The following is a 19,620-nucleotide window of genomic DNA, read 5'->3' as shown; positions in this document are numbered from 1 at the left end:
TTTTTGTGCCAAAGCCACTTCGTACCTGAAGGGTTACCATTCAGGACAAACCAGCTTGTGTCTGAAGCTCACATGTGGAAACCCTTTGTGCTGGGTTTGAGTGGTGGGGGTTTTGGTAGTGGGGGAGGGGCTACAGCAGTGACAGAGAAGCTTCTTGAAGCCACCCTGGCTCCATGTCTGACCCGCCTCTGGCCAAGGCCGGGCCAATTTGTGCCCTCTGTGATATGTATTTAAGAAGGGAAAGCTGATAGGGGAATTGGGACTTGTGAGGATGTGTTACGAGAAGGACACCTATGTGCACGCTGGGGTCAGTGGAAGGAAGGAAGGAGGAGGAGGGGGATGTGCCAGAGGTGTGCTGGGGAAGAAGGTAGAGATATCTAAGCTGGGCCTGGGAAGAAGGAGGGATGGGAGGAGGTGTTTTAAGATATGGTAATGCCTCTTATTGTCCCATTCTGTCTGTTAAGTGTTGGTTTTCACAGAATCACAGAATCATCTCAGTTGAAAAAGACCTTGAAGTTCACCTAGTCCAAGCATTAGTTTAGCACTGACAGTTCCCAACTACACCATATACCTGAGCACTATGTCAATTTGACTCTTAAACCCTCCAGGGATGGGGACTCCACCACCTCCCTGGGCAGCCCATTCCAACACCTAACAACCCCTTCTGTAAAGAAATACTTCATAATATCCAGTCTAAATCTTCCCTGGTGCAGCTTGAGGCCATTCCCTCTTGTCCTATCACTTGTTAGTTGGTTAAAGAGATTCATCCCCAGCTCTCTGCACCCTCCTTTCAGGTAGCTGTAGAGGGCGATGAGGTCTCCCCTCAGCCTCCTCTTCTCCAGACTAAACACCCCCAGTTCCCTCAGCCGCTCCTCGTAAGACCTGTGCTCCAGACCCTGCACCAGCTTCGTTGCCCTTCTCTGGACACGCTCAAGTCATTCAATGTCCTTTTTGTAGTGAGGGGCCCAAAACTGAACACAGGAATCGAGGGGCGGCCTCACCAGTGCCGAGTACAGGGGTCAGATCCCTTCCCTGTCCCTGCTGGCCACGCTATTGCTGACACAAGCCAGGATGCCATTGGCCTTCTTGGCCACCTGGGCACACTGCTGGCTCCTGTTCAGCCGGCTGTCAATCAGCACCCCCAGGTCCCTCTCTGACCGGCGGCTCTCCAGCCACTCCTCCCCAAGCCTGTAGCGCTGCTGGGGGTTGTTGTGGCCCAAGGGCAGCCCCCAGCATTTGCCCTTATTGAAACTCCTCCAGTTGGCCTCAGCCCATGGCTCCAGCCTGTCCAGGTCTCTCTGCAGAGCCTCCCTACCCTCGAGCAGATCAACACTCCCACCCAACTGGGTGTCATCTGCAAACTGACTGAGGGTGCACTTGATCCCCTCCTCTAGATCATCAATAAAGATGTTAACACAGGAGTGGCCCCAAAACCCAGCCCTGGGGGACACCACTCGTCACCAGCTGCCAAGCGGATTTAACTCCATTCACCATCACTCTCTGGGCCCGGTCGTCCAGCCAGTTTTTTACCCAGCGATGTGTGTTCCCATACAGGCCATGAGCAGTCGGTTTTGCCAGGAGAATGCTGCGGGAAATGGTGTCAAATGTTTTGTTAGTGTTTGAATTTTTGCTTTGAATTTTGTTTTGTTAGTGTTTGAATAATTTTTTTCTTCTTCTAACAAGTTTGACTTGAGAGACCCCTCCCTGTCCTCATCTTGATACCTGAGCCTTTTTGTTTAATTTTTTTCTCCTTCCCAGGGCTGAAGGGAAAGGAGTGAGTGAATGGCTGTATGGTGCTCCATTGCCCTCTGGGCCTAAACCATGACACCCTTTAAGCACAGCAACACAGTTTACAAGGAGCACATGAAGCAGGAGTAAAAGATAGAAGCTCCTGAAGCTGACATACCAGTCCTGGTGGAAGTAGATGGACAATGCTGGTAATATCTGTGGTTAGAAGAGAGAGTTGGGAGCACAGGCCTTCAAGGAGATGGGTCAGATGATGGTTCTGAGATTAAGAGACTGACAGAAAACTCACAGCCCTGTTTTACATCCCGTGTCACAATCAACCCTACTGGACTTGGCTGTAGGGCTCTGTGCCACTGGTGATAGAGGCAGATCTCTGTATCCTTTTTTTTTTTTTTCACAGCCACCTTTATGCTGAAAAGAGTGTGAAGTTCAGAACCCAGCACACTGGAAAAGGAATAACCAGTTACATGAGTAGCAGCAAAAGAAGAGTAACAAGGTTTCATCAGCTAGACCCTTGCTATGTACATAGCTACTTTGTTTTCCTTGGTTTAATATCACTTCTGATTAGATAGACTCATTAAAAATCCTTGTTCAGACACATGTGAATTCATGTGCTGTCACTGGGAGGGAAGTTACGCAGTGTCCCAGCTAGAGGATAGCAAGCTTCACTTTGCTTCCATCTTAGATGTGGTAATTTCTTGATGCTTTCTCATAAGCCAGCCCATCTTTGCTCACTTGATCAGTTCAGATCAAACTAAATCAAGATAACGGAGAGAGATCCATTTACTTTCTGGATCTGGCTTGGGTCACCTTGCCTGATTCTTTTTACCTCCAACATGTGGTGTAACTGAGGCACTGTACACAACAGTTAACTTTGTGCACCAAATGTTAACACTGCCTCATGGAAGATTCAGGCTTTAATAAATGTTTTTTCATAATACAGCCAAGAGATCTGACAAAAATCAAACCAACAAACAGGAAAAAATCACAATGAAAACTCCAACAAGCAGAAAGATAAGGAAGTTCTTGAGATCTTTAGAGATCACACTCACCTGATTGCCACCCCTTAGTCAGAAATAAAAACCAGGATTATTCTTGTCTGATAGGTGAAAAGGAAAAGTTGTAGGTGTTAAGCAAGCCATGGAAGCTTCCTGCACTGTAAAATTCTCAAATGTACAGAAAAACAGGATAATGGAAGTAACATCACAGGCTCAGTGTGTCCCTTGAAGAAGGCTTGCCTGTTCAGTAGCTTCTCCTACCTTGCAGAATGCTCCTGTTATTGGTCCACCTTAGTGACAAATATATAGCTCAGGAAGTTGTGCTTCTCAAACTGTGGTCTGCGGGCAACCTGTGGTTGGCAGAGCACTTCCTCTTGCTCACTGCTCTCCTTGTTTCCACTCTATTTTTGTGTCGATCCTTTGTCCGTTTGGTGTTCTGCATGTCCAGGCCTTTCTGCTCAGCCTGGAAAGCACATGCTTAATAGCCAAGGTAAAAGCTGTTCCAGCTGCCAAAAGGTAAGGCAAACCAAGGGTGTCCTAAATACCCTGACACCTCATAGCTCAGTAAACCTCTCTGTTCCCCACCTACTCTACTTTCTGTTACAGGTACCCTTAATTTCAGCAGTGAAGTTTTGCACCCCTCAACTGAAGGCTCACTTCTGTGAACTTTTCTGTACCTGCCAGAGATTTTCAAACTGCCTGCCTCTGTGAAGGCTAGCAGGGGCTTGCACACACACACTGTAGGCATCCACCGCTCCCCAGCTGGACCCTGCCAGCATGCGTTCCATGTGTTCACATATGTTTGCCAAAGTGGAGCAAATCATCATCCTGCCTGGGACCTGCACTAATGGACACAGAGGGATCAGGTGTGGGACAGCTCATCTGTCCTTAAAGTCACTCACCAGCTCACCAAGCCCTCACCTCCCTGGTACAGAAACCAACAGAGGAAAGCAAAAAAATGAGCAAGTGCTATTATACTCCTTGGGAAGAAGGGTGCAGTGGCCACTTGTGCGGGTGGAAGGATGTTAATTCATGGGTTGAAGTAGTAACTGGCCACAGGCAGTTTTCTGCTCACAGATGACACTGGATTGCTGTCTTGCACAGTACAGGCCTCACTTTGAAGGTCTGATAGCCCAATATCACACTGAAATAACTGTGTGGACTTGTACTGCTGCCTGCAGAGCACAGTAAGGATAGCTGAGCTAGTTTAAGGATGTTAGCTGAGCCACAGGAGTAAGCTCTATGCAAAAACATGGAGCTCACTGGCCGAATAACTTATAGCTTGTGCTAAGCTCTGGTAGCCTGGCTGCTGCTGTTACCAGATTTAAAACTAACAAATGTATTTTTCCTCATTACTGCCATCATGCAGTCAAGGGACATGACCTCAGCTTATCTGGATTTTGAAGTGAGCAGAATCTTGCCCCTGTTCAAAGGTCAGGAGGAGTCAGGTCAGCTCAGAAGGAGACCTGTTGAATGGGAACTACTGTTGTTTGGAGGGACCTGTAACCACTGTCACTCATCAGAGCTCAAAGCTGGTGATTAAGACTAATGAGCATTCTCTAACAGCATAAGCAGTAGGGCCAACTTACTTAGGCGTGGAGAAGGAGGGGGTGCTTGCAGTGCTTCCCGTAAACCACCCAACCGCAGCATCTGCGTTACCTGCTTCGGTTTCTGTTCGAGCCAGTCATTCACCTCCCATTGCAGGGTGCACATCTCAGGTGTTAAGGGTCAGCTCTCAGCTTCTCTAAAAGAGCTGCTCTTCCTCCTAAATTAGTCAAACTTAGTTTTAAGTGCCTGCAGTGAAGCAGTGGCACTACCCCTGTCAAAGACTCTTGTTTGGCCCTGTCAACAATCTTTCAGTGCAGGAGTGCTCTCAAGGAGCAGAGAGGTGCAAATAAATGTTTATTAAGTTGCTAGCTTCACTATGTTCCCTGGGTTCATTAGGTCTGTCCCTCCATTTACATACACAAAGGTATGTATATTATAAAGAATTGCATATGCGTTAAAAACCCGAACAAAATACAAGCTAATTCACAGTACTGCTAGTACCCAGGTCAACTTACTAACAAGGGAAGAAACAAGATAAAAAACAAACATCAGAAATTCCCTGAAGGAAGAGGCCTTCTTTCAAAGCCCTTTTTTTTTTTTTTTTTTTTTCAGTCTAGCTTTTTCTTGCATTCATTAATGCAGAAGGTATACACTGCCTGTGGCTCCACAGGGGACTGGCGCTACTATATCCTACTGGTGTAACATGACTTGGCTTATGTTAACCTCACAAATTATACTGCTATCTTTAAGTAACTTTGCACATATATATTTTGCATTCAACAATTTGTATCAAAATATCTTATCAACTGTCTTTCTCTTTTTACTCAGTCAAAACATATTTTTGCAAGTCAAAACCACTTTGCAAATTTTATTAGCCTACTCCCTTACTAACAACAGGCAGTTGCTGTGTTAAAGATAAGCCTTCTCCCCCGTATTCATAATCAGAGTTTTTCAGGTTATTTGTCCTTTGTCTATTTCAAGCCCAAATTATTTTCTTAGGAATTTCAGCATAACAGAAAAACTAAAGATTTTTCTTTGTGTGCAGGCAATGAAGGATAATTTATACTTCTGCAAGGCCTTTTCACTGCAAAGAAAAGAGTTTCTGAAATGTGGGTATAGCCAGGAGTCTTTTCTGGCAAGGTCAGAGGAGCCAAAGAAAGAGCATTTTCCTTAACAAAAAGCTGTGAAAGTGTTTGTTGGATAATTCTAACTTCTCTGGAAAGGCTTGTGAGGTGCAGACCTCACAAGAAAAGAAGCAAATATTTGGAAGAAGAGAATCAACTTCCTAAGCTGTAAGAACATAAGGAAGTCACAGCCCTTCCTCACCCACTGGTGTCAGTGCACTGGAAGGGCCCTGCAGAGCCACCAGCTGGACAGAAGACAGATGGGTTTGTTCCGTGCTTTTGAAAAACACCTGAAGTGTTCGAAGCCCAGAGCACTCCCGTTTTGACTGCAGGGCCAGGGCTATTGACAGAGGTTTTGACCTTTCCCAGCTCATCTGGCCAGGAAGGAAGACAGGAATGAAAAGCTGGGGAATGTTTTCTATATGGTACTCACTTAACAAAGAGGGGAAAGGGAAATGGAAAATAAAGGGGAGGAAGAAATTCCCAAATTCAAACTTCATTAAGAAATTACTGTAGTTTTGCTTAAATAAAGCCATTCCATTTCAAACCCTATATACTGAAAATTATTTGAAACTGCATGATTTGTCAGAGCCAAAACCCTGGGCAAAATGTTAAGAGAAACATCAGATGAGTTATAAAAAGCAATGGCTTTCCTCATCCTGTAAGTGAATTTAGTGTAGACATATGAGACACACAGGAGACGCGGTGCTAACCACACAGACCTGCATGAAGCTGAGCAGTCTTCCCCTCTTCTAAGAAATACCTGCAAAAACTTATCTTAGTCTTGATTTGCAACTAGAAATGGCCATTTTGCCAAAAGAAATAAATCCATTGAACATTCATTCTGAGGTATCTCAAGAAGCAGAGCACAGACCTTCAGGGGTTCCCTCTCTCATTAAGGCACCACGCAAAGGGTCTTCAAACCAGTCATTCAGTCACTGGTCTGCAGACTTACACATAAAATTTCATATTTTGAGTAAGATTTCCTTCCAATGCCAGTGTGAAAGCATTTTGATACATGGTGCTGTTAAAAAAGTATCTAAATCTGTGAACCTACTCTTTGTCATCCTTAAGCCTTACGCCAACAATTTCATACTCCTCTTATTTAATTTTGATTAGGTGTTGGGAAAATGTGTTTATTTTTTGCTTTATGATCTGACAGGATCCCTGCCTGCATTCACACTGAGGCAAGGTTAAAGATCTGCCTTCCTGAGGGGAGAGGAAGAAAATGGCTTGTTGGGGTATTTCAGGGATATGGAAAGGTGGGGAAAGGACATGGTCCCCTGCCACAAGGATGAGAGAGGTGTTTGAGTTTGCTGGGCTAAGTTGAGCGACCTGCCCTGTGGGTGGGCATGGCCCTTGTCATCAGGTGCTGCAGGACAGCCTGAGGCCAAAGAACTGGTTAGTGGAGCAGTGTCAGAAACTGCTGAAATGTCCCTGCAGCGGTCGGGAGCGCAGCTTGTGACTACAAAGCCTGCCAAGCAGCAAGGCAAGCCTGTCAGCTCCTGCAGATCCAGCTAAACCTTTGCTGGAATCTCAATCTTGCTCATTTAACAGTGTTTATGGTCACTTGGTCACCAGAGTTATGATGTAAACAAATCATGAGCCAAAGGCTGTGGGATCACAGCAGTTTAAGACAACCCCTAACATGGCTACCCTCAAAACAACATCATGTCCTCCTCAAAACAACAGTGCTGCACCCACCCCCACCTCCAAGCTGATCCTGGGGCAACCTGACTCAGTGGATGGGAGGGTGGAAGAAGGTTTGTGCTAGACATAGCTCTCTGGCCTGGTTCCCTGCTCAGCTCGGTGAGGCATGAACAAATATTTGACTTGGATTCAGCCCACTGGCACCAGTCACCCTGAATTACTACATCAAGCTGCTGCTTCTCCAGTAAGACCAGAGATCTTCAGGGGTGCACAGGCTCCTAAATGGGACACAAAAATTAAACATCTAAAGTTAGGCTGGGTGAATCCAGGCTAGACCTAGATAGCTAGGTCTAATAGCAAAGGGAGATGCTAGAATGCCAGTCCAAGGGACTGACCCTACCATCCATCCTTATCACAGTCTGCTCTTCACAGTGCCCCTCAGGCAATCTCTACCACAGCTTCCCAGCCCAGAGGACCCATCCCTGCTGGGAGGGTAACAGTCACTTGCCCTTTTGGCTGGAAAGGTTAACAGTGAGATCCAGTCTAAAACTAACTAACTTCTAATCTTTCGGAAGAATTAAAATGGAAGTTCAGTACAGAATTGCACCCAAACATCCTGTGTTACATATCTGTCCTCTGGACAGAAAGGAAAGTCATCCAAAGTCAAGCTCTTTCCTGTCTGCTGATTCAGCAGGAAAAGCTCTGAGCTTTGCTTAGTTTCTGGTTTTGTGTGGGGTATCAGGAGTGGCAAATTCCTTGGAGAGAACTCAAGGGGAAAAAAAAAGGAGAGAGAGAAGAATTCTTGGCAGGCGGGATGAAAGGTTGGGCTAGGTCCCAGGCTGTCATTTAGCCAAATAACATGGGACAACCTTCTTTTGCCCAGAAGTTTGCTAGCAATTTGCAGAACAGTGTTCCAGGTAGCCAGCAGAGCTGTCAGTCTCCAGACTCTCCATTTTTTTGGTCTTTCTCTGTTTCTTTGGTGAATTTTCCCAAGCAGCACAAATTTTAATCCAGTTCACAAGGGGCTGTAGCTGCTTCCAGTTCTGCCCAACAGCTGATTTCACAGGACCAAGGCTTCAAAAGACTGGCTTTCTCCAGAGTGCCACAGGATAGGCATAGCTGAGCTGTGTGGATTGCCTAGATTTAGCAAGGTTTTCCTAGCATCCAAAAGACTGTATGTATTCAGTTGGTTTCAACAAAGCACTTGAAATTCCTCAATGATTCTTTAGCTGCACAAAAGCAGATACTACTAATTAACATGGTCAGGAGATAATTTCAAAGAGTAAGACAGGTCTTTCAGTCCTACCAAGAACAGTGTCAATCCACAGACCACAGCGAGTGACCTAGAGCAAGTATCAGCACTCCCAGCCCTTGCAGGACCATTAGCTGAACCAGAATTGCAGCCCTGCCTCAGAGAACAACTCTCAGGGTTTCACACTCCTCCCAGTCCAGGATACTGCTGAAAGGGCAGTCCACTGACCCCACTTGAACACACTCTCAACACTTCACTTTTGCTGTTTCTCTTGCTTCAGCTGTAGAGGCTGTGTAAACACTGAGGAAGCTGCTTTAGCTCCATAATCCAGCATGGAACTCATCCACCAAAAAGAAAAGGTTGAGAACTGAAATCTGTTCCTGGCATCACCCCAAACCTAAAGGATGGCCTGGGGTAAGGCCAGGATTTAACTGCTTAACAAGGATCCAGGGGTTTGGGCTATGAAGTAAGTGACTATAATCAGTTCCATGAGCTCATGCCTCAGTCTCCCTTCCTACAGCGGCAGTACCTGCCTTCAGCTGGTTGCTGGGAGGCTTAATATTCATGAAACACCCAGAGATACTCTCATACATACAAAGGCTTTATATTAATCATGTCATTACAATTAGTGAAAACACCTTGTCTCTTTTAAAGGTACCAGTAACGCAGAAAGCAGAATTCCTTTACTCAGCCATAAATATATTCCCTGTTTATCAGAAAGGTGATGGGAAGTCTGGGAAAGGCACCCTGAGCTATGCATGTATATATTCATCTATTTGAAAAGAGCTGCATTCCATAGCACTCCCTGGCTTGTGTGCATCTAATAGAATATCTATTTAGGAAAATGTGACTAGCATAACCAGCTATGCAATGCTCACATCTGCTAATCCTTTGCTGCTCAAGTAATCATCTTCACTTGCAAAAAGATTTATACCAATATGGGTGCAGCCAAGTGCAGCTAAGCACTCCAAACCTCTCAGGGCTGCTATCCTGAGGGAAACATTGCCTTGATATTCCCACTCCAGGAAGGTATATTGATGCAGGAATCTCTTTTCTGGAGGTGTGTAGAATTACTTTAGATAGCTCAGAGAGGTACAAAATGGACAGAGGAAAGGCTTGTGGCTACAATATTTACCATATTGGGTGATGCTTGTAGCTTTATTATATTTGCACAGTTTAAATAGCACTGCTTGCTTGACCGCAGCTTGTTTGCAGTGCTGGTTTATTGTGTTCTTTCACACACACCAAACTTCACAGTTGAAAAACATCGCCTGAAAGCTTGCCTTGCCTCACTGAGAAGCAAGCCCCTGACAGCTTGGGATAGATTCTGAATTCAGCCCCTCTCCAACTCCAGAGAGTTACTCCAGACTGTCACCAGGACGTAGCTCCAACATAGCCATGTGCATATTTGTGTTTTAGGGATTCCCTCTGTCAGGAGGGAGGATGGGGTTGGCCCATGTGTTCCTACACTGTAAGAGCAGATCGTGGATGCCAAACAGAGTGGTGGAGAGAGAGCAGGGTGGCGAGAATCTCTGCACAAAATACAGCATACACACAAGCAACCTTGTATAACAGCCCCAAGCCCCTCCCCTGCAGATAGGGTGCAGGATCGCACAAGGACAACACTTCTCTGCCCTGCATACCACAGGCAGCCCTCTCTGGCAGGAAAGTATAGAAACAGTTTGGCAGCCAGGTTTTAATCCCTGCAGACACTCTGCACACTCTTTGGTGGATAGTACCTATGGATGCCTGCCTGCCTGTTCAAACGTCTTCTTACTGCTCCTTCTCTTTGTGCAGCTAGATCAATGTCAGAGCCTGGGTGTGCCCAGCACACTTATATCTCCCACTTTGCAGTACAGATGTGTCCTGCCCCTGTAACCATGAATTTCGGAGTAGTCCACTGCTGCCTGGCTCTACTAGAAAAGCTGTGCATCCTCATTCAAGTGGTGTGTGTGCAGAACAAGACTCAGTAATACATATCTCCTCAAGCACTTTGCTTGTCAAATTCATGGGCAGCCCCTATTGATTTCACCCCATAAGTGCCATACTATGTCCCCTGCAGCCCATGGCCAGTAATTCTAGTAAACTGACCTAGCTTTGAACAAGTCCTACAGCTCTGATAACATAGTCAGTAACCTAGACCGTGCCCACCAGGACTCTAAGGGCATTGCCTCCTCTCATTCAGCAAATCCTGGAGAAGGAAGCACCTTCATTAAATCTCTTATGTACCATCTGTGCCCAGATTTTACGAAAGACTTTTTCTCATACAGGCAGATAGGCTGGAGTATTAGAATACATGTTTGAAGGTTTTTAGCATTACAAAATACCTAACAAGCACTCCACACCACTCCAGCTCAGACAACATGATCAACAAATATTTACAGCGCCAAAAAATCACTTACCTGTCCACATACAAACCCCCCCCTCCAAAAAAAAAAAAAAAAAAGTTTGCAGAAATGTAACTGAGGAAACAAAAGATTGGCAGAATTTTGATTCTTCATCCTCAAATTAAACATCCCATAAGAGTAAATTTTTTTTTCCTAAAATAGACATAATTCACTGACCTGCAGAATTTCTGCTATAGATCTTGCAACTCTGAGAAACTGATGTACATACCTCCTCTGAACAGAATACTGGTTTCCAGGCTCCTTTCCTCTAAACACCAGTATCATCTTGCCCCCACCACCTTAAAAACTTCACAAATTTCAGTTAATTCTTATTTTGCTCTGGTGATTGTAGTGCTGCTACTCAGCTATTATTCATATCTGTGACAACTGTGATAGAGGGAAGGTAAGCACGAGGTCTTGACTTTTCGGTTCTTTTTTGAAAAGAAGTACCATTTACTTAGGTATCTACTTATTTACTTATCTGTATTGCAATAGCATCCCCAATCATCCCTAAGGATAAAGGCATGTTCATTGCTGGAGAGGGCCTTTACCTCAAACTGATTCTGTAATCCAATGTGCAGCTGTGGGAAATGGATGTGACTGCATCATCCTCGAGGACAAATCCATGCACAATCCCACTTCCCTAGGGGCCAGCTCCAGGGTGAACTGCCAGCCATCAGAACCCCATGGATGAAGAGGTTGGAGGAGGAGCCAGATGGATTTTGTACTTGGTTACCAGACAAGTGACTCTGTAGGGACCAGAGCCAGTTGTGAGAGGTCACAGGAGCTCATTGGAGGTGGCATGTCAGGGAGTGGGTGGACAGAAGTTTAATTAAAGACAACTGAGTGATTTAGTCTAGCTCCTACTTGGCTCTAGATGAGGATTTACTCTGGAGATTCCACTTGAGTTACTCACGATGAAATACCCGCCCAACACCACAGAAAAAATTAATCTCAAAATTAGGAAGTAATCTAGGACACAGGCTGAACTGCAGACCACTGCTTATACCAGTGCCTACTTTGAGACCCAAGAACTGCTACTTAATTGCCTTTTTAGTGTGACTGTGTTAACTGCTTTCACTAGATCTTAAAGGCCTTCTTAAAGCTATTCTTCTGTGGTGGAACACAGTCTTCCATTCTTGTTTTCTCAGTTTTGATCCGTAACTATTCTGAAAGATAAATCTGAAATCTTTGCCAGTATAAATACTTCAAACCTACAGAATATTATGATTTTTTTTTTAAATGACCAAACATCTCAGGTTTGTAGTTATTTGTGCTTTAATTCCTCAGAAGTCCCTTCCACGTAAGGCCCCAGATCAGCACAGTGATCTATGATCTAATTCTTGCTCTGAACACCAGGGCTGCCAAGAGCAGGTCCACCCCAACACATCCCACCCCCTTTGACTGTAGTACCACTCTGTACTGATGATAATATGGCAAAAGGGATTATAATCTCTTCTTGGTCTTCTAGAGAACATGTACTAAATATGCTTTCCCCTGGTTCTTTCTAATTCTAAATCTCATAATATCTTCTTAAACACCTACATTCACTGCTACTCAATTTCAATTCCTCACAAAGGGCAACCTAAACAATCACAAACATACACACACCTTTCCCCACACAGGGGGAATACTTTTGTGATACCACTGCGAAAATGCGATAATCTTCCGGAACATCACAGGGCTTTTGATGACCATACTACCCTCTACTCACAGATCCATCTGCACTAGAATTTGGTCAGTCATTCCAAACAGCTGCATTTTCTTTCTAATTACCCTTCCAAAGAACTATTTGTTTCTATTCCCAAATGCAAGAAACCCTCCTCCCTTCCAAAATTATAATGGCTAAAGGTCTGTGATGGACAATATTTTGTCCTAGCTTCACTAAGACACTTTGATTTCTGTGTTCTTTAGCAATCAAAGCAGGCAAGCATTTAAAACTCTGACAAGTGAATCTTCCTGCAGCTTCCTTTTTTAGCATATTGGTGTAGGTATTGGCTTTTATGTCTATTTTTCAGGTAATTTTAGCAATCCTTCTGAGCCTCACAAGCCTGTATGTTGATCTCAGAGAAGGTGCCTATATTTACTGATGGATGAATTAAAACATAGTCCTACTGTCATTTGGAAAAATGCTAGAAAATAGATAATCTCTGAGATACCTGGACTATGTACACATGGTTTGGTAAAGGATGAAGACAGCCCAAATTTGTGCCAAGCAACGCTCATAGCTACTCTCCAGGACACACTGTTCTACCTGTACACACAGAGGAAGAGATGCAGGCACATATGTGTGTACATTTGTCAGCCTATGCTACCTTTAGCTTTGAAAGTCAGTGATACAAACCAGCACATAGACATTTAGGACAGGAAATGAAAAACTATATTGAGCTGAAACTGTAGCAGAAAGGAGATGAGCAGAATATTTCTAACATTCATGTCCCTATTCCCGTGAACACTGGTATGAGACTGTCTACAATGATGAGGAGTTCTCTACTCAGGGGCAACATTCCCAGTGTGGTCTATCCTCTATAAGACAAAGGGACAGTTTCCTTCTGCGCTATCAGCAGTATTACTGCGCAATGTGCTCAAAGCATCCATTAAATTTGGCAAGTAGTCACATACTGAGAAGTGCTGAAAAGGTCACATGACAAGTCAGTGTGGCTGTAAACATGCTTTTCTGTTAAATGAATTTCAGGAGATTTTTGTGTCTCTTCCCTGGGTGCACCAAATTCAGGTATCTTTGGAGAGCACCTCCTTTGTATCTTTACAGTAATATCCTGATCTTGGCACAATGAATCTTGAGCACAGATATTTCCTTCCTGAAAAGCACCATCCCCTAGGACTGAAAAGTGTACCCCTTACCAGAACTTGACAGACAGCAGAGATATTTGATGATACTGATGTTTCCCGTTGCCTGAATTGTCCCTTCCCCACTTAAACACCCCATCTCACATGTTCTAAGTTGAAGTTTTCTTTGCGCAGTACTTTGCATTGGGTCCCAGACCTCCTGAGGCCAACAGGACTTATTCCACTGATTCAAAGAAGCTTAGATTAAGTCCTTTACAGAGGACGGCTCCTGAGGAGTTTTTAAAAACTGTTTTCTCTGTTCTAATCTGTAAATGTTGGTATTAGATTTATTTACCTCACAGCAGACAGATACGTAGCCTGGGCAGAAGAGTCATTTGATAAGAACGCTTTTGTGGTCAACAAATTATCTAAAAGCTCCCATTCGAGTAGAAGTCACGGGTTTGATAGCGTGCTTACCAAAGTGGTTCTCTGGTCTGCTCTGCACAGGAGATTGGACTAGACAATAAAAACAGTCCCTTTTGAAGCTAAAATCTGTGAACCTATGAGTTGCTTCCAGATTCCTCCAATGCTTGACCTCTTTATATCTACATTCATCGCATGAAATCTGTCAACTGTGATGGTGGGTTTTGTGTCAAAAAGACATTACACTGAAAAGATGTACAATCATTACTTCATTAGGCAGCCTGGTGCCCCAGAAATAAGAACCACTGTAACCCATCCCAGCTACCCGAATCAGCCATTATCTCAAAGGACTATTTAATATTTGCATATTATGTCTCTGTCTCAGATCCTGTCTGGTCTCCTCATCATCTCCTCTATACATTTGCCAGATGTTGGAATGAAGGCATATACCTTTTCATGAAACTGTGGTCACCAGGCTCAATCAGCTCACATTTCTCCAGATGTTTCGTGATCTCACCACTTATTAACGTTCTCAGGAGTTAGCCTGACTCTAGCTCAGAATTACCGGTTAAATTTCCCCGTTTCTCTCCCAACATATTTTGGAAGAATTTGATGAGATAGATTTCTATCCAACCCCTAGCTACACTTCTCCCCACATTCTTCTCTAGGGAGCTACTAATTCTGGAGGCAGATTTCTCCCCAGTGTCTTTCTGCCATTTCAGAGGTGTAAGTCAGCAAAACTTCCTTATTGATCTGCTATATGCAGAATACACCCTTCAGTGATTACTAGGAATGGATACATGGATACTTTCCAAGTTGCTAGAGTACTTTTATGACAGTTTGCATTGTCATAGTTTCTGTGAGTAAGCTTTCCCATTTAATTAATAAATATGGTGAATGAAGGTGAAATGTCAGCAATTGCTCATGCAGTTTTTGTGCACAGAACTTGAAAATCAGGTCCAAATTCTCCACTGGCAGCTTCCCTTTTGTTACCAAATCTTTTGAAAGCCACCAGTTTTATCTGCACATACTTTGTGAAATTGCTGCCTAATTCAATGTGACCATAACAGGAAATTAGCTATACATCACTTAGACACATTTCTAATTCTATAATGTGTCTGAGGCCACAAGGAATGCATGCTGAAGTGTAATTTTGAGGATCTTCAGCAACATTATGGCATGTAAACAGAGTGCTAAAACTTTTTTTAAAATACCTAAGTTCCTTTTTGTGAGCAGAAGATAGACTGAAAATAAAAACAATCAGTTAATGAAGTAAAAGACCATTCTGTTAAATTGTTCAGATGCTCACAAACATGAAGAACATACGCGTCATGACCATTCATGCTTCAGTATTCCTGCACCCACTTGATTTACAGTCCAAATCCAGGGTCTATGGCTCATTTACTTTCTCCTGCAACTCTAAACTGAAAGTAAACCTTTGCAAGCATGTGGCTCCTTTCAGACAGACTGAGAAAGAGATAAACAGTATAAATCTTTCAGTTTCTCAGTACTTGGCATCTAAACTATCACAAATCCAGGGAATGTCTGCAAATTCTTTGGATTACCATCTACTAAATTCCTCTTCCTAGTCTACAGGGATTGGATTCTTTCAATTTTTCCTTATGGCTGTGTGCTCTTTGTCCCTCAGTGTTTAACATTAAGCGGAACTGAGGAATTGTACCTTGGAACAGGAGTGTCATTGTTCTACTTACTGTAAACAACCGAACAAGGCAAAAGCAGTGACAGTTGTAATGCAGGTTCTCCCTCCGTCCCCCATACTCCTTGTATTTGGGAACAGTGCTACGGTGAAACTATAAAACACTAGCCTGTCAGCAGCAATTTTATCAAAGGGGACTGACTTGCAGCACACTGACTGAAAACGCAAGTACCCCCTATCCACCTATACAGCTTCTACTGCACCCATCACAGACACATCTGGGAGCTTTTATTCATGGGAAATAGGCTAAGTGTACCAGACAGACAAGAAACACTCTCAATATCTGGTATTATATGTTTTTCCAAGGGGGGTGACCAAAGGTTTCAGCAGCTATGTAATTTTCCCCTGATTGTTTTCAACAGGAAACAGAAACAGTCAGCTTCAGCATCGGCTTTATGACACAAGTGAACCTTGGGCGGATTCCAGCCTGATCCTGGAATCCCAGCAGCTGATTGTCTTCCCAACCAAAACCCATTTTCTCTCCCACTATGTTTTCTTGGGGTTCCATCCTGCAAGGTGTAGTGTCTGTTGGCCAGGAGCAAGGAAAGCCTGCAGTTTTTTTCTAGCAGAAAGCATATCTGAAGTCTGCTGGGAGCCTGTGGACAGGGTTGGTGTACCTTGGTGTGCTGGAGCTGGAGTGATCATCAGCTCATAGGGACGAGCCCTTATCCACTTCTCACCATTTCAGTAGAAACAAAGCAATCCTCCCAGAAAAGATTTGTCATGTTTCCAAAAGCACAGAACTCCCTTATTCTGTGCTTTGCCCTAAACTGCAGCTTGGAATTCTTCAGTCTTTTTCCTTAAATAGCTAAAATTCAAGCTAAATAAAGGTATTGAAGTTCGTTTTCAGCTGGAACATGTTAGCTAAAGGAAATACTGTAAATTGCAGTATAGTCATGCCACATCATTGTGACTGTGTAGCTGATAACTCGGCAGACAGCTCACAACTGCAGCTGAGAGCTCTTTGTTAAGTAGGAAAAGGAAAGCAACAGTTATTAAAGATTAACAGTCACTAAAGATTCAGGACTTACCCTGAGTTATCCCTGGCTCCCTTGTCTCCTGCTGATGTTTTCATCATTACAGCAAACTTTAAGACACTTTGTTTCACAGTGGCTTTAGAGTTCCTTGGTACAGAAAGCAGTTCCTTTCCATCGCTGAGCAGAACCTCCACATCCTTAGGTTTTGTACTGAAGATGATATTTCAAGGGGCGGCAGGGGGAGGATGTTTAAAACTAGCTTCAAGCTCAGTAGTATCGGAGGGCAGAGGACTAAACAGGCACTGAAATGAAAGCAAACTACCAAGAAGGTCTGATTTTAGCCTCTCTTATTTCTACTTCCTGTATTTATATGAACAGGGGATTTCAGGAAGAGGCAGTCTTTGGTGGTCAAGGGTGTGTGTGTGCGTGTGTGTGTTATAAAGCCCTATTAGGAGCGACGGCAGGTTAACCTTATTAGAAAGAAGGGCCCTGAGCCTGTCAGCTTATTTGTTTCTCTAACTTAAGTAAGTTTTGGGGAAAATTGTTTTACAGACTACAGGTATCTCAAGAGACAACAGAGCATGGTGAACTTTGTAAAGGATTTTATAAGGCAGCAAGGCAGTAAGTCTCCATCTGCAAATTCCTGAAGCATGTGTATTTCTATTGCTTGAGTAACTGGAACCAGATGGAGCTTGGAAACCTTTATATTTACACAGGACCTGAGAAAATGAAATGTCTAACACTCACAGAGCTCACAGAGGACAGTTTTGCAAAAAAAATCCCAGTTAAAGCAAAAGCTAGTGATAAGGTTGTAAGACTGCTAGTAAAACTGTTCATTAACAGTTATCTGTGCTGTGAAGCTCCAGTCAGTCTCAGAGCACATTTGACCTGGAGTTACTTAAGCGGTCGAGTAGTGTTTGCTGTACTGGAAACCTGACTGAATATAGAACCGGCTGGGGACTGAGAGATGTGCTGTTAGACAGGGCTGATGGCACTCCTATTTGGTGGCCCTATTGTTCTGGACATATTTGATGTTAGAAGAATACATAATGGAAAAAATAAGGCAGATGTATGAAGCAGAGGCAAAGGAAAGCAACTGTATGGAATGGAGAGGGAGACAAAGGTAAATTTTTGTCCCTTTTATCTTTAGGAATTTCTAAGCTTTCTAAGAGTAACTAGGATGCCATGCAGCCCACAGCAGAAATGGAATGACAAGGCAGCTGCCAGTGTATCAGCACAAGTGATATGAACTCAGTGTAGAACACAGAGGCAATTCTGCTGGCACTAAGCTAGGGAGAGTCAGAAGGAAGGACCTTTATGATCATCTAGTCACACCTTCTGTGTAACACAAGACAAACTTTTCTCAGGGGCTTTTTGATCAAGCCTGTAACTTCTGTTGCCATTAGAAAATTTATCTTCTAGCTTTCAGGAGGATTTCTCTTAGAAAATCAAAAGTCTGACTGAATGGCTGCATGGTGGAAAATTTATTACCCTTCTGTGTAAGGTGTCTTAGTGCTTAATTGATAATCTTTAAATTCACACCTGATTTCTGCCTTGACTGGTCTAGTTTTAAATTTTCAGCTACTATAACGCTCTTTTCTACTAAGTTAAGGAGCTCTTTTCTCTAACTCATGTAGTCATTTCCAGTCAACAACAAACTCATTCAACGAAGAATTAAGCCCTCTTAGACAAACTGGTTGGTTGAGATCTGCTCAACTGTAAAGGTGTGCTGCTTTGCATGGACCTGCCCAGACGGGGGAAATCTGTGTTCACACAAATATGCAGCCATCCTAGGCAAAGGCCTAAGATTTTGTAAATGCAGAACATCAGTTTTCAGAGAGTGTTAGGCATTTCCAAAGATGTTAGGGAAGAGGAAACAAAAGGACTAGAACTATTAACAGGACCCAGGAAATAAAATGGCAAAATTACAGAATACAAAAATCCAGTATAGTGGTGCTATTTCAGTTTCACATGATTTGAGAGCAGCTCATTTTTTTTGGTTGGGTTTTTTTTCACTAAATCTTTCACACTATTTGCAATTTAAAGAATGTAGTTTCAGGAATAAGAAGTTTGAAATTAATTTTGTTAAAGATATTGAGCAATCTTCATGAGAAAATCTCACATTTTTTCTGCAAAATGTTTAGTATTTCTGGAACATAGTTAAATATTTCTACAAAATATTTAAAACATGCAGACAAATTTTAACACAAAAAAATTTTGTCCAAGCTTTGCTCGTTGTTTTTTTAAGCCAGAGACAGGTCTAGAATGTGTCATTGTGTTCTAGTATAAGGCTTTGAAAGTAAACAATTATACAAAAGTTAAGTGACAAAATAATATCCAGTTACTGCAAAATATTGCTTCTCTCCAATAGATCCAAGCCAAATGGGGGAATCCTTTTCTAGGACTGATTCACCTTTTCCATCTGAAGTCATAGGATGTTGCAGCCCTTTTTTGTATCTTTATGCAGCTGAACTGGAAAGGTTTAAAAATGGCTTATGGGGAAGCCCTTAAGTACGACGAGTGCTTTGGCTATAATAAAGTGCTTTCAGCATATGCACAGATTATATGACAGTTCTGCTTTCCACGCAGTAGGAAGCAGCTGCATCAATAATACGGCATATGATAACAGCCTGTAGGAATTGTCATGCCTATTGTGTCACTAATCCATAGATTATGTGCCTTTTATAGAGCCTATTACATAACAGATCATGATGGGTCATCATGTCAAACCTATGGGGGATTTTAATCCTAAAGAGGTACTTTCCACATTCAGATTTTGATTTTTAAAAGTTAATTCTGTGTGTCAGAAGGAATCGTTTCCTTTCCTCAGTTTAGAAAAAGTTAGCCTAATATATTCCAAAGAATGAACCCTTATACAAAAATCAAAGAATGCAGGATACCCCTTTTCTCCACTTCACAAGGAATCTTCTGTAGATGCACAAAAACCACAGTGGCTAATGACAGGTTTATACAGCAACAGGGATTCCAAAAGCATGTCTTGTGGTTAAGGA

The 19,620-nt window shown here is 43.2% G+C and overlaps 1 protein-coding gene across 1 annotated transcript in view; it reads right to left on the bottom strand.

Annotated features, from left to right (window-relative positions):
• RIN3 (Ras and Rab interactor 3) overlaps positions 1 to 16,952 on the bottom strand; it is a 72,024-nt gene extending 55,072 nt beyond the window's left edge. The window contains exon 1 of the mRNA XM_074909247.1: positions 16,664 to 16,952. Coding sequence (XP_074765348.1) covers positions 16,664 to 16,710 — 47 coding nt within the window. The 5' untranslated portion in view covers positions 16,711 to 16,952. The remainder of the gene's footprint in view (positions 1 to 16,663) is intronic.
• Between the last annotated feature and the right edge of the window lie 2,668 nt (positions 16,953 to 19,620).

This window comes from Athene noctua, chromosome 6, assembly GCF_965140245.1.
Source record: "Athene noctua chromosome 6, bAthNoc1.hap1.1, whole genome shotgun sequence".
Classification (NCBI taxonomy): domain Eukaryota; kingdom Metazoa; phylum Chordata; class Aves; order Strigiformes; family Strigidae; genus Athene; species Athene noctua.
This window is presented reverse-complemented; position numbering and strand designations above follow the sequence as displayed.